At 45.7% G+C, this 23426-nt stretch overlaps 1 protein-coding gene across 1 annotated transcript in view; it reads left to right on the top strand.

Annotated features, from left to right (window-relative positions):
• Positions 1-23426, top strand: part of LOC311223481 (proline-serine-threonine phosphatase-interacting protein 1-like) — an 80445-nt gene that overhangs the window by 34283 nt on the left and 22736 nt on the right. Inside the window, exons 8-13 of the mRNA XM_084308267.1 lie at positions 7379-7424; positions 8916-8995; positions 11648-11746; positions 12301-12397; positions 13763-13856; positions 22230-22441. Coding sequence (XP_084164393.1) covers positions 7379-7424; positions 8916-8995; positions 11648-11746; positions 12301-12397; positions 13763-13856; positions 22230-22441 — 628 coding nt within the window. The remainder of the gene's footprint in view (positions 1-7378; positions 7425-8915; positions 8996-11647; positions 11747-12300; positions 12398-13762; positions 13857-22229; positions 22442-23426) is intronic.

Raw genomic sequence — 23426 nt, 5'->3', positions numbered from 1 at the left:
GATCCCAAGTCGGAGCCAAGGAGCGTTGCACCGGCTTAACGCGTCGAGCGCCAAGCAGGAAACGCTTCACAAGAGGGTGGCTGAACAAAACAGTCCCCTCAAAACCCTCATGATAGGAGGATATAGCTGCCGCATATACCCTCACCGTCGAAGCCGACAGCCTACCAAGAAGAGACTGGAGATAACTCAGAACAGCATCCAGGGGGCAGGAGACTGGGTCCCAGCCCCCCCCCTTACACCACTCTTGGAACGCACGCCACCTGCCCGCGTAAACCGCGACAGTGGAGGGAGCATGCGCACACCAGATGGTATCAACCACAGAGGGATCCATCCTCTCCAGACTCACCCTCCCACCAGCCACACCACCAGGCGTTGACCCAACACCGGAGGCTGGAAAAACACTCAGTTGTGCTGTGAGAGGGCCGTCGCTGACCACGGAATGACCCAAGGAGGAGCGACCAGAAGCTGAATTAAGACCGGGAACCACACTGACGTGCCCCGGTCTGGCGCAACCAGGATCACCGTCCTGCGCTCCCTCCGTATCCGCTCCAACAGCTGACTCAACAGCTGTACCGGAGGGAAGGCGTACAGAAGACCGGGCGGCCACGGAAAGGTCGAGAAGGCATCCACCCCCAAGGGGGGATGATCTGCTCGACTGAGCGAGAACCACAAGGGGCACTTGTGAGAACGTCGGCACGCAAACAGATCCACCGAGGCCTCCCCGAACCGATCCCAGATCTGTCTGACTATGTCGGGGCGGAGTTCCCACTCGTCGCGACGAAGACCGCCCCGAGACATTATATCCACCCCCACGTTCTCCGTACCAGGAACGTGGAGCGCCCTCAGACTGAGCAGCCTGCGGGATGCCCATAGCAACAGTTCGCGCGCCGCCCGGAGCAGGCGGGCGGAACGAGTCCCACCCTGCCTGTTGATATACGCCGCCGCCGTCACATTGTCCGTCCTGACCAAAACGTGCCTGCCTACCACCAGGTGGTGGAGCCGTTTGAGGACCAGAGAACCGCCTTCAACTCCAACACATTGATATGCAGGGTAGCCGGGCCAGCATGACCTGTCCAGCTGCCCCCCACTGCATGGGTCCGACACATCCCTCCCCAACCTGTGAGAGAGGCGTCGGTGAAGACCGTGACGTGTGAGCCCCTGCTGCCCATGGGGACCTCAATGGTGAGGATACCCAGCCTCTTCCAATGGGCGAGATCTCCCCATATCGAAAAAGGAACCGTCAACCATTTCCCTTTGCCCCTCACCGGATCTATTCTCAAAGAGAGAAACCACCTCTGTATCCTCCTCATAAAGAGGAGGCCAAGAGGAACCACCGCGTGAGCAGCTGACATAAGGCCCAGCAGACGCATCACCTGCAGCGCCGTAACCGTCCCTCCCAGACGGAGACCCTCGAGCGCGCGACGGAGATCCTCCCGACGCCGCTCCGAGAGGGTCGCAAGCATGGGTCTCGACCTCAATGTCAAGCCCAAGTACTCCACCTGTTGACTGGGAAGAGGTGTACTCTTCTTCCAATTCACAGCAAAACCCAGGCTGGTGAGCAATTCCACCACTAGCCGAGTATGAGACCTGGCAACATCCTCTGAAAGGACTCGTATCCCCCGACGACGTAAAGGCCCCAGAGCAGCCGCCACGCACTTGGTGAATGTGCGGGGAGCCAGAGAATAACCGAACGGCATTCTGTGGTACTCGTACGCTATGCCCTGAAACAGGAACCGTAGGAACTTCCTGTGAGGAGGGAAAATAGGAATGTGAAAATACGCATCCTTCAGGTCTATGGAGGTGAACCAGTCCCCCCTCCTGACAGCAAGCAGAAGGAGTCGGACGGTCAACATCCTGAACGGTCTCGCTACAATCAACCGATTGAACGCGGACAGATCCAGTATAGGTCTGACCCCCCCTGTTTTCTTGGGCACCAGAAAATAACGGGAGTAGACGCCTGACATTGCGTCCTCGCTCAGGACCACAACGACGGCCTGCTTCGCCAACAGAGATCGGATCTCGTCGGCCAGGGCTGTCACTGCGTCTGACCCTAATAATAGGGTCGGCACCAAACCTGAGAACGGAGGATGGGGCCGTGTGAACTGCAAAACCAGCCCCGCCTCTAACGTTGTCTGCATCCACTGACTCACAGGGCATTCCCGTCGCCATATGTGAATATAATCCCACAGCGCCCCCGCCGTCAACTGACGCTGGGCCGCAAGGAACAGTAGATAGTTGGCCCGGTCCCCCCCGTCGTGCAAAGCACCCAAGGGGGGACCCCGACAGAAAGGGCCGGTTTGATACGGGAGGAGCTGTCATCAAACTTGTGGACACACACTCGCCCCCTGAACACCCCTCCAGCGCATGCTGAGGAGTTGTTCCGCAGCTAGACACGCAAGGCATGAGGACCCCATGGGCTCCTACACGCCGAAGCCCTGCAGTGATATTGCTACCACTCAAATCACGCTCGCCTCTCCTTTGCAGACCACTGCCGGTTTGACGGGAGTGGGAGGCAACAGCGCGATACCCCGCCTGGCGAGGGCGAAGCCGGGGTAACCCCTGCTGAGCATTCAACAGAAGAGGCACCGAGTCCCCCTGCTGACCACTGGAGATAGTGGCAGCTGTAACACCAGGTTCCACCCACCCACAACCTGCGGTGTAGGAACCACGCGACGACGGAACATTCTCACGGACAGACCCAGGCTCAGCCATCAACTGGGTGTCAGCCCCTGCCCCCATGAGAAGCGAAGAATGGGGCCACATACGCTTCAATGAAGGTTCGCGGCCCGCAGCCAAAGGACCGGCAGTGACATCTCCTTAGCAAATGACCTCAATACCTTCTATGCGAGGTTTGCTGCTGGTAATAACAACACCAGCCCACAAGCCACGGCAATGGGGGGGGGGGGGGTCTGCTGCTGATGGAGACTCAGTGTTCAGGGTAACAGAGCATGAGGTGAGGCGGACCTTTAAAAAAGTGAATATCAGGAAGGCAGCAGGTCCGGACGGCATCCCCGGCCGCGTCCTAAAAGTCTGTGCCGACCAACTGGCCCCGGTATTCACTGACATATTTAACCTGTCCTTAGAACAGGCTGTCATCCCCACCTGCCTGAAGAAGTCCACTATTATCCCTGTACCCAAAAAATCCAAGCCTGCTTGCCTCAACGACTACCGCCCTGTAGCTCTCACCTCCATAGCCATGAAGTGCTTTGAGAAGCTAGTAAAGGGCTACATCTGCTCCTCCCTCCCCATCAACATGGACCCCCTGCAATTTGCATACCGCCCCAACAGGTCCACGGAGGACGCCATAGCCCATGTGCTGCACACAGCAGCATCACACCTGGACAAGAGGCAGGGGAACTATGTGAGAATGCTATTCATCGACTACAGCTCGGCATTCAATACCATAGTCCCCTCCATACTCATAGCCAAGCTCAGGGACCTGGGCTTGAACTATGACCTCTGCCAGTGGGTCTTGGACTTCCTGACGGCCAGACCCCAGGTGGTGAGAGCAGGCAACTGCACCTCCTCATCCATCACCCTCAACATAGGGGCCCCCCAGGGCTGTGTTCTGAGTCCCCTCCTCTACTCCCTGTACACACACGACTGTGTGGCTCAGCGGAGTAGCAATACAATCATCAAATTTGCTGACGACACAGTGGTGGTGGGCCTGATCTCTGCCAACGACGAGAGGGCCTACCTGGAAGAGGTCAAGGTCCTGGCGGGATGGTGCCAGGAAAACAGCCTCTCCCTGAACGTCAGCAAAACAAAGGAGATGATTGTGGACTTCAGGAGGTCGGGGGTCAAGGACTACAGCCCCCTCAGCATCGACGGGGCACCGGTTGAGAGAGTCAACAGCTTTAAGTACCTCGGAGCCTACATATCCGAGGACTTGACATGGACCACACACATTGACAGTGTTGTGAAGAAGGCACGACAACGCCTCTACTTCCTCAGGCGCCTAAGGAAGTTCCAAGTCAGTCAGAAGATCCTTAAGAACTTCTACTCATGTACAATAGAGAGCATCCTGACTGGCAACATCACCTCCTGGTTTGGGAATAGCACTGCACAAGACCGAAGCAGACTACAAAGAGTGACACGTTCAGCCGAACGCACAATTGGAGGGGGGCTCCCCACCCTCCAGAACATTTACAACAAGCGTTGCAGGGGCAAGGCTAAGAGAATCATTAAAGACTCCAGTCACCCGAACAACTGCCTCTTTGAACTGCTGCGGTCAGGCAAGCGATACTGGAGTCTCAAGGCGAGCACAGAAAGACTCAGAAGAAGCTTCTATCCCCAGGCCATCAGGCTGCTAAACGAACAATGAACACTACACAACAACAACCATCAAACGCACATAGCACACACATCCACACGCACACACTCACTTTAAACAAACACACTGTAGCACCCACTCCACACACTTTATAGCACACACCCACTTTAAACAAACACACTGTAGCACCCACTCCCCACACTTTATATTTATTGATGAAGGACTGCACTACAACTCGTACACCTTACTGTAAATTGTACCTAAATTGTACCTCATCCCATTTCTGCTTTGCACTATATAGTACTGTACATTAGTACACTGCATAGTATTGTATATTATATGGTAACTCAGTTACGTCTATTCTGCATCGAACATTGTACATATGTCTATACTGAACACTGTGACCTCATTTTCTACTTCTAAATTACATGCTATACTATGTTATTTGATACTATCTTGTCTAGCACAGTCTCTGGAGTGTAACAGTAAGAAGCATTTTGTATGAAAGTATTCTGTACTTCTGTATGACAACTATTAAAGAAACTTGAACTTGAAACTTGAGAACGCTCAGAGCCCCGCTTCTGAGGGTAACAGAGAGCGGATTGAACGGGGAGCGGGCTGCTCGCGGCAAAATGACGACGGGTTGGTTTACCAAACCCGAAATCACCCAAAATGGCCGATCCCTCGGCCGCCAAGGCTGTCGGCCTCGCGATACCCTGTTGACTCTCCAACCAGGGCACCACTGGCGGGGGAAACATGGCCGCCTGTCGAGGATCTCGCCACAGTCGTTGACGAGACCGTGCTCCCACCTCTGGCTGCACAGCGTGAGGCGGTGTAGGACCCAGATCAATAACCGCCTGCGCCTCCACAGAACGCCCAAAAAGACTATCTGTGGAAAAAGGAGTCGTGAGGAGAGAAAACCTATCCTCTTCCCCAAGAGGAGACTGCTCCAACCAAGCATGCCTAACAACCAAAGTCGATAGCATCCGAATCCTCGCCGCAGTTATAGCTTGCGACTGAGTCAAGATCTCTAGAACACCACAAACATGAATCACGTTTACAATGTCGGTCGGACCCAAAGACCTACAACCCGACGCCATCTTGGATAGGAAAGTAGCCAGCTGAGCCATAACACTGGCCGCCCGCTAAATGCCATCCTGCAGCAGTATACCACTCATTCGTCCATACTGCCACCCTCCGAGCCGATATGCTATCAATGAACGTCGTTCATCCCCGCCTGGGCACAGAAAAAAAGCGACCTGGCTGCTTAGCCAAGGTACCCCCGGCCTGCACCCCGTTGTCAGCCCCTTCACCCATAAAAAAGGTAAATAGAGCTCAGCGAACCCCCCCACATCCACCACCGACTGACCTTCATTAATGAAGCTGGCAAGAGGAGGGAAAAACGGAATCCTGCAGCGGGGATTATTAGACATTCCAGCGTCAACATCAGTGTCAGCAGAAAAAGCAGTAGTAGCATTAGCGTTAACAGCATGTTCCAGGATCGCCAGGACATCGCCCACTACAGTGGAACGATCGCCAAGCCGCCCCGGCCCTGGTGCCGAAACATACTCCATAGCACGACCAACACCGACATCGATGCCTACTGACACAGACCTCACCTTTGTACAAGCCGACCCGTTAGTCAAACCTTGTACGCTGCCCCTCGGTCCGTCGCCGTCAGCCGAGGAACCACCAGCATAGGTCTCATGCGTCGTCGAAACAAGCTCCGGAGAATCCAGGGAAAAACAATCCTCCGGTAAGCCCTCAACATTACGAACCTTCCTTAATCTTTTTCATCCTGCTAGTTATCGTATGGTGCACGCAGCCATTACGCTGGGACGAAAATAGAGGAAGGGTGTTTTGGTGACCAGAGTCACGGTTATATGGGCGGTGCCACCATGGGGGCGGGGCCCCATACAGGTGGGGTGCATGTAGTTGTTCGTGGGAGATACAGTAGGTATCATAGGAGATAAGGGGTATCTCATAAGGCTCAGAGCGGGACGCGATGGCCAATACGATATATAACAGATGTGGCTCTTGTATAATATAGTTTAGATACATTAAGTATAATAATGACGGAGTTAAACGCCCATTAAAACACAGTGCAACTAGGTATGCAATCACCAACGCACCACTGACCACGCCCCCAAATGTGTCCCCCCCACCATTGAAAACAAAATGACGCCCTTGATAGGGAGAGAGAGAGAGAGAGAGAGAGAGAGAGAGAGTAGACAAAACACGGAGAGACTCCGTTATGCGCCATTCAGTCTGACTTGGAGTGTGCACTGGACTTAATCTATGCGCACTGCCAACCAGGCTTTTATGCTATACGGATTGTATATCCGTGTCTTGGGGGGGGGGGAAGGGGGACCCTGCATATATCGGTATAGTTGATATCGGTTGATATCGGTATCGGAAATTAAGAGTTGGACAATATCGGTATATCGGTATCGGTAAAAAAGCCAATATCGAACATCCCTAATTCTAAGCCTTGTTTAGTATTGTTTAGTTTTGCCACTTTCTGTTTTGATTTGTTCTTTGGGGGGTTTTGAACACCATCATGCATATGTTTTCTTTAAGTATATATTATTGTTAAAAGTTCCCATCTAAAAGAGAACAGAGTAGTATTTATTCGTGGTCAGAGAAGATCTCAAGTGGTTGCATTTTGATTCAGCTTGTGTCACTTCTCTCCTACATCAAATCAAATCCAATGTAATTGTAAAGCCTGCAATCACAAGTTCACGTCCCCATGGACTGGACAAGTCTTCTTTAAACAAGTCAAGAAGAAACAACACAATAAATCAAGAACAAAAAACCCATCATGAAATCCAAAAAAAACACTCCCAGACATACCCCAGCAAAGGTGAGGAAAAACTCACTAAAAACCTAGCAATAGAGAAAAAGCACCACAGGCAATGCGGAGGAGAGAAACCTTAGAAGGGCCGTTCAAGGGGGGATCCCCCTTCTTGGATGTCGGTGATAGTACTGTTGCTATGGATGATCGATGGGTGGAGAATAAAACAGGCGAAATAGTTGGTATGTATGAACATATATACGTGTAATGTGTAATATAACGTGTACTCCTCTGCTTGTTCTGCTTCCCAGTTGCATCACAAGGCCAAGCAGTGCAGGCAGGAGGCCATTGGAGCAGGTCAGACCCAAACACAACTCTCTACACCATAATGTATAATTTCTTGATCTAAGTTTCATTAACGGATAAGTTCAGAAGTCTCGACTCCTACTCTTTTCTAAATAAAATCCATACTGTGCTTGATCATCCTTAGTTAGAAAATGGGGCCACCGTAAAAACCACTTAAAGGTGAAATAATTATGTAACATTTCTGCATTCAAATCTATAAAAGTTAATACTAGATCTATGTTATCTATGTTATATATTTTGGGATAGAATTGTGTACTTTATCCCAAATGTTTCCAACAATGTTTAAACCCTCAGGAATGACTCATTTCAATCAAGAAAACATACTGTTACGTTTCATATGGTCACCTGTCAATGGGGTCATATCACCTTTACCCCCTTCCTTCCTAACTAGGGTTGGGCACAGAGAACCGGTTCTAATAGGAACCGGTTCCTAACTTCCGGTTCTGGAACATATAACATATATGTTTTTGTTTTTGTAACATATTTGCATTTCGATTCTTAATTTCGATTCATTAAAAAAAAAAAAAAAAATTACTTTGTTAATTAATACCCTAGTTACAGTACAGCAACCAAATTAAACTGTATCAAGTCAACTAACAATGTGAATAGTATGATTTTATTTTTAAATAAATAAAAAAATTCAATTCTCCTGCGAAATAATCTGTGTCCTGTTTTGACCTGCACCTCAAAGAATCGGAATCGAGAATAGTTTAGAACAGGAATCGAAATGGAGAATCGGAATCGGAACCGGAATCGTTCAAATCCAAACGATGCCCAACCCTATTCCTAACTCACCCCATAGCATGACGAACCGCCTTGCCTCTGACACTACACTGTGATTGGCTGATCTTTAGGGGCGTGATCAGATCATGCTTGATTGACAGCTCCCTTTTAGGTGAATAGCTACCATTTTACGTGCGACAAGCTGTATTTACGACTTCCGAGCTGGGAAGCAGGAGCTTCCCAGGAGGACTTGTCTCACCACAACAACTCCCCTCTTTCTCTTTCTCTCTCTCTCTCTCTCTCTCTCTCTCTCTCTCTCTCTCTCTCTCTCTCTCTCTCTCTCTCTCTCTCTCTCTCTTCTCTCTCTCTCTCTCTCTCTCTCTCTCTCTCTCTCTCTCTCTCTCTCTCTCTCTCTCGCTTGCTCGCTCGCTCTCTCTCTCTCTCTCTCTCTCTCTCTCTCTCTCTCTCTCTCTCTCTCTCTCTCTCTCTCTCTCTAATGTGATGAAGTCTGCACCTTCATCACATTATTATTCTGTGTTCAATCTACACATGTCGATTCTGTGCTTTCATTGTTTTTTATTATCTGTTCAATCTACACTTGTCATTCAACAGTGGTTGGTTGGAATGATCATTGCACTTGTTTATCTCTCGGCTGCATGTGTCTGACAGGACTTTCCTGTAAATGAGAGCTTCCTCTCAGCTTGCTAACCTCTTGTGTAAAGGTTCCTTATGAAACTGAATTGAACTGCACTTCCACAGAAATGCTCTACATTGCCAGCATCGACCGGCTCGAAAGAGGTCGGCAGGACTGGGAAGATACCCACAAGAGCACATGCGAGGTACATTAAAATAAATTATATTTTTACTAAAAGTGGTATGCAATACTTACCAGTAGTGTAATCGATGCATAGCTATTAGCTGACTTACTGGGTCCACTTACCTGTGGTTAAAGTTCTGGCCGTGTTCTGAGCGAGCCAGGCAGCTTCAGACATGCAGCGTAAAGGACCAGTAAGTAAAGGTTTATTCTACACGACAACATGGTAGATACCCAAGTAGATGGGAGATTGCTCCACTTCTACAAGGTCCATTGGCATGTTCTTGGTATCTAGGGACATCTACAGTATGGACCTCAGGGAATGACTGAGGTCAGGGAGTGTCAGAAATATTGTGTCTGTTACTATGCTTGAGTAAATTGTAATGAACCAAAGGAGAATATAAATTATTATAATTTTGTTCTCCCATCTTTGGGTTACAAGCAGATAATAGGGACTCTTTAAGTTATCCGTGTATGAATAACCACTAAACTGCTTACGCAGACATTAAAGGGGAACTATTTTACTATTTCTTTCACTATTTGGGCACTTTTACACCTCTGTAAGTTTCTTTTTTTTTAATCATTGTTTTGTATTTCTAATCAAGTACTCAAAAACAGAATTTTTCGACCTCAAGATCTTAAGCCGTTTTGAGGCTGGGCTCCAACCACTGTGTGTCCTGGTGGCAACTGCCACATTATTATGCAGCTGAGAAACCTCTGACATCACAGATATGCACATTTTCAAATGACTCAGTTCAGTGAGGGCGAATATTGTGAGAGGAGAATTGGAAGAATGCGCCAATATGAGAATTAGAGACATAGATCCTATTAATATAAGTCCACATAGCTAGGAATCAATGCTAAACACTGAAAAAGGCCATTTATAAGATAGTTCCCCTTTAAGGAGAAGGGGGAAAATAATCAACAAAAAACAACATTTACAGGTGGAAGCCTCAAAGTTAGTGAGTATTTAGGAAAATAAGTCAAGTCCAAAAAACAGGACGGCACTCAATAAAGAGGTATTGTAGACAAATAAATAAGCCACAAAGGCAACTCCTAAAAACAGTGCAAGGCTGTTTCTATGCAACATACACACTAACAACTAGCTGGTATTCTTTTTTTTCATAGTCGGGCAGATATGCAGACTATTTACCAAGGCGGAACGCTGTTTTAACATACGACCTAGGACCATTATTATACAGTTTTTAATATTTTTTTCAGGCGAGAATGTACCCATTTAGATTCAAAATATGTAGTTAGTTTGTCCAAATAACGCCTGTTATATATGGGATATATACTGTATTACTCTACTACAAGCCATTCAAATCCGTGCAGCAACCGAGAGCACTCAGGAGATAAGTGTTACCCAAGTAAATGTGGAAGTTTGACGTGCGAGGCTTGTTCAAGTTCAAGTTCAAGTCCCACTCTCCAAGACATTTACAACAAGCGCTGTATGGGTAAGGCTAAGAGAATAATCAAAGACCCCAGCCACCCAAACAACTGCCTCTTTGAACTGCTGCGGTCAGGCAAGCGATACCGGAGTCTCATGGCAAGCACAGAGAGACTCAGAAGGAGCTTCTATCCCCAGGCCATCAGGATGCTCAATGAACAATAAACAATAACAGAACATCAAATACACACATCCACACGCACACACTCACTTTAAATAAACAACACACTGTACCACCCACTTTAGACACTAACACACACTTTATATTTATTGGCATCAATCCCATGCACCTCATTGCACCTCACCACCACAAGGTGGCACCACAAGCTAAGCTATACCTCACCATTCTACACTGTACTTGTGGGTGGTCACAATAGTGGACTGTATAGTAGCTGACTGTATAGACTGTACAGAAGTATAGACTGTACATATACTGTATATATGTATACTGAACATTTTTGTTTTGTTTACACTTGTTTACATACTTGACTTTCTATTTTATACTTATATTATACTATTTTACACTATCTTGTTATTTTATCTAGCACACTCTCAGGAGCAAAACAGAAAGAAGCATTTCATGCAAAAGTATTCTGTATTTCTGTATGACAACTAATAAAGAAACTTGAACTTGAACTTGAACTATTTAGTTCCCCAATAGTTATATATATTTTTTTAGATGTGAATCACCTCTATGACCGGCAATGTCATTAACTCACTCCCTCATCCATTCCAGTCATTCACTCACACTTAGCCACTCTGCCCCATAGTGCTGTCCCACAAGCATTAGCTTGACATCAACCACAATCATACTTCTATGTACAACACTTACAGACCACGCAGACACAGGGGACCCAGAGCTAACCATTCCAAGACCACGGTATGAACGCTCCAGGTAGAAAACCATTACATTCTGAGCCGTGTTTATAGGTTAGTATAAGTATTTAACTTCACTATTGCCTATCTGGTGATACAAGTGGAGGAGAGAGAGAGAAGGCCAATACCAGAGTTGATGCATGCTGTTCCATCACGTGTGTGTGTGTGTGTGTGTGTGTGTGTGTGTGTGTGTGTGTGTGTGTGTGTGTGTGTGTGTGTGTGTGTGTGTGTGTGTGTGTGTGTGTGTGTGTGTGTGTGTGTGTGTGTGTGTGTGCGTGCGTGCGTGCGTGCGTGCGTGTGTGCGTGCGTGCGTGCGTGCGTGCGTGTGTGTCTGTGTGTGTACTGATGCAGGTGTTCCAGCAGCTGGAGACAGACAGAATCAGCATCGTAAGGTGTGCTCTCTGGGACCACTGCAACGAAATCTCTATGCAGTGTGTCAGAGATGACGAGGTGAGTCACACCACCCTGCTTCAGCCAGAGATGAGATGAGATTAGGTGGGATGAGTTGAGGTGAGGTGAGGTGAGGTGAGGTGAGGTGAGGTGAGGTGAGGTGAGGTGAGGTGAGGTGAGGTGACATTAGGTAGGATATAATTATATGAAGTGAGGTGAGATTAGATGAGATGAGATTAGATGAAATTTGATGACATTTGATGAAATTAGATTATATGAGGTGATGTGAGATTAAATGAGCTGAGATGAGATTAGGTGAGAATGACAGATTATACGGGGGATTACAGTAATACGATAACAAATGTATGAATCAATAATAATAATTATGATTATTATTATTATGATTATTGTCATTTTAAAAAACAAAACCAAAGTCTGAATGAATCTGGGCAAGTAAATCTGTCTCCATAAGGAAATGGCTGAGAGTGAAAGCTACTCAGTGTGAAGAACACACGCAGATGCTGTGGGACAGGATTGAGAATGTGATGTTGGGGCATGAGACAGGGTTGCCCTTTGATGCCACTTGATGTGGAATGTCTGCATCTTCTTATCAGCATTATGAGGAGGTGAGGAAGATTCTAGAGACGTGTGACATCTCTGCGGAGAACAACCGTTTCATAGAGCTGAGAGGAACAGGCTCCAGTCCATCCGGTAAGCACTCCTATATTTTACGAGTTTACTTTGTATACTTTATGTATTCAGAAAGTATACTAAAGTTGTGTTAAATTGAAACCACTTATGTTGTACTCCCTTTCCCATGTTGTTTATACTACTATCTATTGTACTACACTATACTACTGTGTCTATCCTATACTACCCTCTATAGGGAGGTGTAGTCTGATGTCAATATAGTTTCCCACACAGTCCACCCATATAGGGATTTATCACTGGGAAAATGTATTATCGGCTATTGTAATAATTCTGCCTCATGAACATTAGCAAGCTTTCCATTTTTGCACCAAATTAGTTCCCTTCTATCACTAACATTATTGTTTCAGCATTTTGGGTTGAAATAAAGTTAGTTATAAGGCTGTTTAATTTGTAGTTAAAAAATAACTACATTAGGGCGGCTAGGTGGCGCAGTGGGCAAGGCACTCGCCACCAACGCAGGAGATGCTGGGTTCGAGCCCAGCTCTCGGCGTTGCTACCAGCTTGGCTGGTCGTTCATACTAATACAATTGGCAGTATTTACTATTAGGGGGTGGGAAGCTGGTGGGTGGGGATCGGACGTTGTGGACAGCGACTCCTACAGGTCGGTTGGTGCGCCTGCGCAGTAGAATCAGGAAGCGACGAGGGCGGCGTGTCCCTCCCACGCAGACCCTCGCTGCTGAGAGATCGCGCTGTGCAGGTGAAAAGATGCGACGGCTGCCTCCTCGAGTACCGGAGGGGACACGTGATGCAAGGCTTCGTCCACATTGCAGCCGGCTTGTGGGAGGCATGGCTTAACAACGTTCGAGACAGGGGAGGGGAGAATTGGACAATGCGAAATTGGGGACGGGAGAAAAAATAGAAAAATGGGGAGAAAAAATGTATCAAAAAAAATAATAATAACTACATTTACCAGTAGTTCAGTGCTGTCGCGCCAGAGTGAAGTGTAGTTTCTCAGTGAACGAAAACATAAACATTGTTATTTTGCTACCTTTATGATTAATTGCAATTTTTTTCATGTTGAGCTATATATTGTGGATGAATATACACAGAAAGGTACACCATGCCAATGTTTATGCTTTATTTTTTTTAAACGAGACGATTTAAAAATGTGTCCATTGGAAATACATTGAAATTTCAAGAGGGGTGGACCGCGCGGGAAACAACAATGACGTAACCACTACACCTCCCTATACTACTATGCACTCAGAGTGTAACACTCAAGTTCAACACTGTTTGACAAACAATACCTCTTACCCTTAGCTGCCAGAGTTGTACTCTTCCTGCTGACTTGTTGTACACAATTTGTAAGTCGCTTTGGATAAAAGTGTCAGCTAAATGACTAAATGTAAAATGTAAAATGTTTAGACCCCATCGTTTTTGAGAACTATCGGCAGAGAGCGCCGTCTGAGGACAGCATCAACAGCCATCACCATGGAGGTGGAGGACGCGTCCTGAAAAGGTCAGAGGCGACAAAATCCACAAGCAAGATGTACAGTATAGCCTACTGCTATTAGAGCAGCACATTATACACTGATCACATGACTTTTTCCTATAAGTAAATCAAATCAAATCAAATCAAATTTATTTGTAAGGCCCGACAACACACGTTAATGCCTCCCCAAAGTCAAGAAGAAACATCACAATAAGTCAAGAACAAAACAAGAACACCATAAAGTCCAAAAAATGCAAAATAAATAAATGCAACACTCCCAGACATACCCGACGCAAAAGTAAGGAAAAACTCACTAAAACCTGGCAATAGGAAAAAATGCACCACAGGCAATGTGGAGGAGAGAAACCTTAGAAGGGCCATTCAACGGGGGGATCTCCCTTCTTAGATGTCGGTGATAGTAGTGTTGCAATAAAACAGGTGAACAGTTGGTAGGCATCATGTGTGTAGTGAAACACAGATGAGTGCATGCGATACCAACTGAACATTTTGAAAGATTAAAGATAGAGCTGAATGACAATCAAAACATGTCAATACGTCTGCACCTCCTCATCCATCACGCTCAACATAGGGGCCCCCCAGGGCTGTGTTCTGAGCCCCCTCCTCTACTCCCTGTACACACATGACTGCGTAGCACAGCGGAACAACAACACCATCATCAAATTTGCTGATGACACAGTAGTGGTGGGCCTGATCTCTGCCAACGACGAAAGGGCCTACCTGGAAGAGGTAGAGAACCTGTCACAGTGGTGTCAGGAGAACTGCCTCTCCCTGAACGTCAGCAAAACAAAAGAGATGATTGTGGACTTCAGGAGGTCGGGGGTCAAGGACTACAGCCCCCTCAGCATCGACGGGGCACCGGTTGAGAGAGTGAACAGTTTCAAGTACCTCGGAGCCCACATATCCGAGGACTTGACATGGACCACACACATTGACAGTGTTGTGAAGAAGGCACGACAACGCCTCTACTTCCTCAGGCGCCTAAGGAAGTTCCAAGTCAGTCAGAAGATCCTTAGGAACTTCTACTCATGTACAATAGAGAGCATCCTGACCGGCAACATCACCTCCTGGTTTGGGAATAGCACTGCACAAGACCGTAGCAGACTACAAAGAGTGACACGTTCAGCCGAACGCACAATTGGAGGGGGGCTTCCCACCCTCCAGAACATTTACAACAAGCGGTGCAAGGGGAAGGCTAAGAGAATTATTAAGGACTCGAGCCACCCGAACAACTGCCTCTTTGAACTGCTGCGGTCAGGCAAGCGATACCGGAGTCTTAAGGCGAGCACAGAAAGACTCAGAAGAAGCTTCTATCCCCAGGCCATCAGGCTGCTAAACGAACAATAATCGCTAAACGAACAATAATCACTAGGCAACAACCATCAAATGCACACAGCACACACACCCACACGCACACACTCACTCAAACAAACAACACACTGCAGCACCCACTCTCCACACTTTAGATCACACAAACACACTTACACTTTATATTTATTGATAAAGGATTTGCACTACAACTCGTACACCTACTGTGAATTGTACCTAAATTGCACCTCGTCCCATTTCTCCATTTCTGCCTTGCACTATATAGTATTGTATATTAGTACACTGCACAGTATTGTATATTGTATGGTAACTACGTCTATTCTGCATCGAACATTGTACATATGTCTAAACTGAACACTGTGACCTCTTTTTTTTACTTCTAATTTTACTATGTTTTTATTTCATACTTATCTTGTCTTGCACAGTCTCTGGAGCGCAACAGTAAGAAGCATTTTGTACAAAAGTATTCTGTACTTCTGTATGACAACTATTAAAGAAACTTGAACTTGAAACTTGTCTCTAAGACCCTAAATACAAATCTGTTACTCCTTTACTTTTACTGGTATAAGCAATTTTACGTCTCACTCCATTTATTACGGAGCTCTCAGGTCTGCATATTTTTCCTGTCTTAGGGAGAGAGACACAGTAAGGACACTTCTTCCTGTCTTAAGGAGAGATACACAGTAACATCACTTCTGATTTTAGTGTTTTTTCCTAAAGGTATGCATATGTTTTAGGGTGTCTATTTATTTTAGATTTTTTTTATTAAATAGTCTTCATACTTCATATAAGATAAATATATCTTTTTTATTCATTTTAGTTATTTAAATGAAATACAAAGTGAATTAAATTGTAACCTACTGGTAGGCCTATTAGGCCTACTAACATATTTTTGACATCACAAAGAAAAATAGAACTGTAGGCTATATTTCACACTGCCTCATTGATCACCATGATCTTAAAATTGGAATAACTCCTCCTCAGTCCTGGCCTATACTTTCATTCAACATTAACATTACTGTCTTTTGGAGCTAGTGCAAAGCCAGTTGTATCATATGAAATGTCATTGAGATCCCAAGGAATCGATACCAAATATCACAAAATTGTACTTAATTTACAGCAACACCTACAATCTTTAAACCCCAAATATAAGACAATCTCACTTTTTCAGGTGTCATTTGCGCTGTCAAAACACTCTGTAACAATATAGTCTGTAGCACATTATCTTTCTTGACTCACAACCCCAACACTGAGTATAAGGTTGTCGATGGGTCAGACATGGGAACAACATTCTACAGCACCAGTGTTCCCACTTGGTCCAAATAGAATTGTGTTCCCAATGGTGGCCGAACGGTTGCTGAAAAGGAACCTTGATTCTTTTATAAAGGCCTTGTCCAGAGAGAGAGAGAGAGAGAGAGAGAGAGGTATATAAACCTACAAGATGTATAATATGGATCCCAATGTAAAATTCTGTACTATCTTTCATGCTTGAATGTTTTTTGATACAGTACACTATAGCGTTAGTTCTGAGCATCAGTCCTGAAAGGGAAAATGTCCCCTTGTCCTCTTCTCTGGGCTCGTTCACAGTCCCAGTTCATTCTCTGCGGAAAAAAAAACACTCTGGACTTTACCTCTTAAATCTTAAATGCTCTCAAAACTGTTTCAGTTCCTCTAAAACGTTCACACTTCCAGGGGTTGTGAAAATGGGGTTGTGAAATGTGACCTACCCAGGGTGCGTGGGTGTGGGTGTGTACAGTGAACTGTATGTTATTATTTATTAAGGTGAATCACTCCACTATATTGTAGTAAATATGCAGAAAGCTTCATATCAATAGCAGTTCACATCTACCTCGTTGACAACATTATTATGGCTGTTGTCGTCAATGACAACATTCTATACAGTCTCATGATGAGTGTTATGATGGTTTTCATTATGTACATCCACCTTAAATGCAAGACTTGACACTTGACAAGTAATAAAGCTCTAATACTGCACATTTAAACACTGCACACCGTCATCGGGACATACAAGGTTATGTAAGATTGAAAGCTGTTATGTTAGTTGTTTCCAGTATTCCTAACTAGGAATAAACAGGCTAGGGTTTCTTTACTGGCTTTTATTCACGTTGTCTATCCGTACATCAAGGCACTCTCTCTCCTGTGCATCCGTACATCAAGCACTGTCCCTCTACCCCGGTCCCTCGGTCCGGGTACTACAACAACAGGGCGGAACCAATATTATGTATTATAATAACAACACATCTTCCCTTCTTTTAAACAGAAACAACTTGTTCTTTTCCTGTAGTCGTCTATAACAAAACGTTAGTTTCCGACTGTTCTTAAACCTGTTCATTCCAATAATAAACATTAATTTCAAACATGAACGTATGCATTCAAACAATAAGCATATGCATCAAATCTTTCTTTACAATCCTTTTTTTTTTTTTTTTTTTACATTTTCTTTTTCATTTAACCTTCATCATCAAGTGTCCTCTTTTCTTTACCCTATCCACGTCCACAGTCCACATGCCTTGCAGCACTGTGCAATAAGTCTCTCAGGAGGTTTAACAGTCCTTTTAGGCCTGCAGCAGGTCTCAGAGGGCGTGCTGCCCCCTTTTGGCATGACAGAGTCACTGCGGTCTGGGGAACTCTGACAAAACTGCTCACTCCTGGGAGCATCTAACACCTCTGCAGTGCTTCGTTGTTGAGAGTCTGTCTCTGGGACTGCCACCTGTGGTCTCAAATCCACACGGTTTCGTCTCAGAGAAGCACCATGGTCTGTCTGGATCTGGTATGAGCGTGGTGAAACTTCTCTTTGCACGCGTCCTCCTTGTCTCCATGTGCCTGTTGTGTGATCCAGGATACGGACTGTATCGCCTGGCTTGAGGCTTGGTAAGTGTTTTGCCTTCTTGTCATGTTGCAATTTGTGTTTCTCTTTTTGTTCTTGTTTCCTTGAGCTGATTTTGTGTGCTCCTTCTGGTGTCAACAGGTTCTCATGGATAGGAAGGTTAGTGCGTAAGCGCCTTCCCATCAGCATCTGGGCTGGGGACAAACCATTTTCCAATGGGGCACTCCTGTATATCATCAGACTCCTCTGGAACTCCTCCTGTCCATCTTGAGCCTTCTTCATGAGGGCCTTGACGATCTTGACTGAACTCTCTGCGAGCCCATTGGATCTCGGGTAGTTCGGGCTTGAGGTGGCGTGGTGAAAACCCCAGTCCTCTGCAAACGAAGCAAACTCGCTGCTGGAAAACTGTGGCCCATTATCTGAAAACAGCTCACAGGGAACTCCATGTCTCGCGAAGACTGTTTTCAGGTAGGCTATGACTGTTTTGCTGGATGTTGACTGCAGTGTTACAACTTCCGGGTAGTTGGAGTAGTAATCTATGACTACAATGTTGCTTTTACCGTTACAGTCAAACAAATCGACTCCGACCTTCTGGTACAGGCGATCAGGTACAGGGTGGGGCATGAGCGGCTCTGCTTGTTGTTTAGACCTGTAGGTGAGACATATTTCACATGCAGCTGTGGTGTGGCTGATGTCTTGGTTGAGTCTTGGCCAGTACATTACTTCATGTGCTCTACGTTTACATTTTTCCTCACCCAAATGTCCCTCATGCACTTTCTGCAGCATTTCCTTGCGCATGGATGCCGGGATGACAAACTTGCTTCCTTTGAAAACAATGTATTAGCAACTGAGAGCTCTGATCTGCATGCCCAGTAATCTTGGATCTGACCCGGGCATTCACGTTTTTGCTCAGGCCACCCTTTCAGTATGGTCTTCTTGAGCTCTTTCATTGTGTCATCTAGTTCAGTTGCTTTCCTGATTTTCTCTGTTCGCTCAGCAGACACAGGAAGTGATGTGACAATCATGTCAACATAGGCTTGTATTTCTATGCTTTTCTGTTCATTTGGACTTTCCATTTTGTTGACTGCGCGTGAGAGTGTGTCAGCAGCAAACATGAATTTTCCTGGTGTATAGACCATGTTCACATCATATTTCTGCAGTCTGATTGACAGTCGCTGAATCCTCAGAGGACAATCATTGAGGGGCTTGGCCATTATTGATACTAGGGGCTTGTGGTCTGTTTCCACTTCAAAAGCCTTTATTATGTACTGATGGAAACGTTCACATGCATATGTGCTGGCTAAAAGTTCCTTTTCTATTTGTGCATATCTAACTTCAGCACTTGTCAATGCACGAGATGCGTAGGCTACGGGCTGCCAGCTGTTGTCATACATCTGTAGCAGTACTGCTCCTAGGCCGTACTGAGAAGCATCTGCCGATATCCTAGTGCTCCGTTCTGGGTCATAAAACTTGAGCACTGGTTCCTTGGTTAAGATCTCTTTCAGCATTTTGAAGCATTCTTCCTGCTCATGAGACCATTCCCACTCGTTCTTCTGCTCTAGAAGCCCTCTGAGTGGTGCTGACTGGGCAGACAACTGGGGGATAAACTTAGCCAAGTATGTGACCATTCCCAGAAATCTCCTCACATCTTCTTTGCTCTGTGGACGTTCCATGTTCACTATGGCTGACGTCTTCCTTGGATCCGGCTTGACACCTTGCTCTGAAATCACATCTCCCACAAAGTTAAGGCTTTTCACTGCAAACTCACACTTGTCTCGGTTTAATTTCAGATTGGACTTGCGTGTCAGATCCAGTACTTCCCTCAGCCGTGCATCATGTTCTTCTCTTGTGGATCCCCACACGATGATGTCATCCATCATGGTCTCCACTCCCTCTATGTGCTCATAGATCATATGGATTGTCTTGTGGTAAACTTCGGGCGCAGACAGAATACCGTAAGGTAAACGCAGAAAGCGAAACCTTCCTTCTGGTGTATTGAACGTGCACAGTTTTGAGCTTGCCTCATCCAGCTTCATCTGCCAGAAGCCTGTTGACGCATCCAGCTTGCTAAACCATTTAGCACCGGCAAACTGTGACATGATCTCTTCTCTTGTTGGAAGCTTGAAATGCTCACGCTTTATAGCCCTGTTTAGATCCCGTGGATCGAGACAGGTGCGTAGAGACCCATTTGTCTTCGTCAATACTACTAGTGAGCTCTACTACACTGTGACCTCATTTTCTTCTTCTAAATTCATGCTATATTATGTTATTATGTTATTTGATACTATCTTGTCTAGCACAGTCTCTGGAGCGTAACAGTAAGAAGCATTTTGTATGAAAGTATTCTGTACTTCTGTATGACAACTATTAAAGAACTTGAACTTGAACTTGAGCTCACCCAATCTGTTGGCTCATCTATTTTCTTTATGACGCCCATCTTCTCCATGCGGGCTAGCTCCTTTTTGAGTTTGTCTCTCAGTGCAAATGGAATCTTTCTGCACGCATGCACTACAGGAGTCACTGTGTCATCCACACATATCTTGTGCTCACCAGGCAAGCATCCTAGTCCTTCAAAGACATCGCTGTACTCCTGCATGACTGCTTTGTGGTCTGTGCTAGTCTGGGAATTCACTACAAACACCCTCCTCACTAAGTCAAGCTTTTCACAGGTACTCAGACCTAGGATTGGCTGTACGCTCTTCTCTACTATGAGCACCTGTGCCCTTAACTGCTGTCCCTTGTGCTTTAGAGTCACTACACAACACCCCTTAACTGGAACAGTCACTCCTGTATAACCAGTCACTTTTACTTTCACAGGGTGTATTTTGCTCTTAACTGTGAGGGTCCTGTAATCGTCTATGGACAACAGGTTGACCTGTGCACCAGTGTCTATCTTAAATGGAATTATGGTCTCATTCACAGTTAATGGGACTATCCATTCTGCCGCCTCTGCCGTGCTAGACTGTACTACTGAGTCCACAAAGAACTCCTCTGGCTCTTCCACTGTGTTCACTTTCATCCCTGAAGCCTCAGCTCTGCAATACTTCGCAAAGTGGTTATCCTTCCCACACTTGTGGCAGACTTTCCCATAAGCAGGGCATGCCCTAGACATATGCTTGCCTCCACATCTTCCACATCTACTGTTTGGACTCCTGGGACTTTGCTCTGTAGGCTTTTGTTTTACAAACTGTTTTGGGCGCTGTCCCTCTCTTTTCACGGCATGCACTGCTGCCGACTCATCCGTGCGCAGCTCCTTTGCTTGTGCACGAGTGGTTTCTGCTGCTCTGCACATGTGAACTGTTTTCTCTAGCGTTAAATCATGTTCACGTAGTAATCTTTCTCTGGTCTTTCCAGTCCAATATGGTCTTGTACAGAGGTTGTATTATATACCTCCATTTTTTATTCCTTGTAACAATTCTGTCTATTTCTCCTTCTTTCCATACACCCCCCCCACACACACACACACACACACACACACACACACACACACACACACACACACACACACACACACACACACACACACACACACACACACACACACACACACACACACACACACACACACACACACACACACACACACACACACAAATAAACTAAATAAAATAAATGACTAAAGTTTGGTATAATTATCTTGTTGTAGACGGCATCTGTTGATCAGGCCCTCACTGATCACTGAATACAATGCCTCTGTTGCTCTAATCAAGACCCATTTGTTCATTAATCAGACATTTAATGACACTGGCTCAATCCTAGCAAGCAATCTCATCTTCCTAATGTATCACAACATAGGTACTCAAAAAACTGAGCGCCCTCCAACCTAACAAGGCCACTGGCCATGACAACACCCCCTCCAAATTCCCAACCTCCTACAATGTGCAGTTTTTACGCCAAATGTATATACTCTCTTTTCTGGACTCTTTTTTGTATCACAAACAGTACTGTATTTGCAATAAATGTATATATGTAGCAGTACTGTTTATCTGTATGTCATGTATGTCATATGTCCTGATGAATTGAACATGGGGGACCCTGATGTAAACAAGACGAAAGTCTTTCTCTGGTCTGCATCCCCTTAACAATTGTGTGTATTGAGCTGTACTGTATTGTACCCATTCTGCAATCTGTTAATAAAGTTTTCAATCAATCAATCAATCAATCAATCAATCAATCAATCATGTCATCTAACCACTGGCATACAGGTTATCCAATCTTCTACATGGGGGCTCCTGGGACTCCAAGATCAACCTCGATGACAGTCCTCACCGCTCCCGGCTGGCAGTGTCCTGGGACTCCAAGATCAACCTCGATGACAGTCCTCACCGCTCCCGGCTGGCAGTGTCCTGGGACTCCAAGATCAACCTCGATGACAGTCCTCACCGCTCCCGGCTGGCAGTGTCGTCTAGTGACCAATGTAGGTATCGCCTTCACATTATTGTCACGTCGTCAGACCAAAGGGGATAATTAGCCTGATATGTAATTCTGTAGAGAGGTAAAATATGTATATATTTGGATCTGGCTTGAAAACATTTAAAAAACCATACCAATCTAATTTTGACCTCAGATTCAGCTTATTTATTTGTCACAGCATCGATACCTTTGCAAGCATAAATGAGTGACATTTATTTGTCTTGGTTCCTTGGCCTTGCAACAGCGACATCAATAAAATAGGATAAAAATAGAAGCAATAGAAATAGATTAAAATAGCAGCAGAAAGAACGATCAAATTGATCTAAATTATAATACAATAATCACAGTCCAGATGTAGTGTCTGCAAAGTAGCAGCAGACACATCCATAAAGTAGCTCTAACGTATACTATAATAATCACCACAGTATGGGTGTAGTCAGGGCCGCCTCAGGGGGTGTGCGAGCAGTGCGGTCGCACAGGGCCTCGCGGGAAGGGGGGCCTCGCAAAATAAAAAATAAAAAAAAATAAAAAAAATATATTTTTTATTTATTATTTTTTTTATTTTTTATTTTTTATTTTTTTTATTTTTTTTTGTGAGGCCCCCCTTCCCGCGAGGCCCTTTTTCATCACAGACATAAATCTAGTTTTGCTTATATGCTTATATATTTCACATTAGACACGTTTGTAGAATGTGTCTGACTTGTTCCTGGGTCTGCAGACATACTCACTATTGGAGCTCAGCCTCTGGGGTTCTGCAGCAGACATACTATTGGTTTCAACGAGGGGGGTGGTTTTACTTACATCATCATGTGTAGTACGCCGGCGTGAGTCAGCTGCGTTCGACTATTTCGCGCATGCAGCTTTTGACTATTATGCTTAGTTATGCCAGCCAAGACGAAGAAAGAGGTCGGTCATTATCAGTCGGTCGGTCACCAAGGAACGTTGACGAAAGGCCTCTCGCTAGCGGGACAAATGGCCGGAGCCTTGTC

Source organism: Notolepis coatsorum (assembly GCF_963971535.1).
Source record: "Notolepis coatsorum genome assembly, chromosome: 2".
Classification (NCBI taxonomy): domain Eukaryota; kingdom Metazoa; phylum Chordata; class Actinopteri; order Aulopiformes; family Paralepididae; genus Notolepis; species Notolepis coatsorum.
Note: the sequence above shows the minus strand (reverse complement) of the source record. Positions and strands in the feature narration are given on the sequence as shown.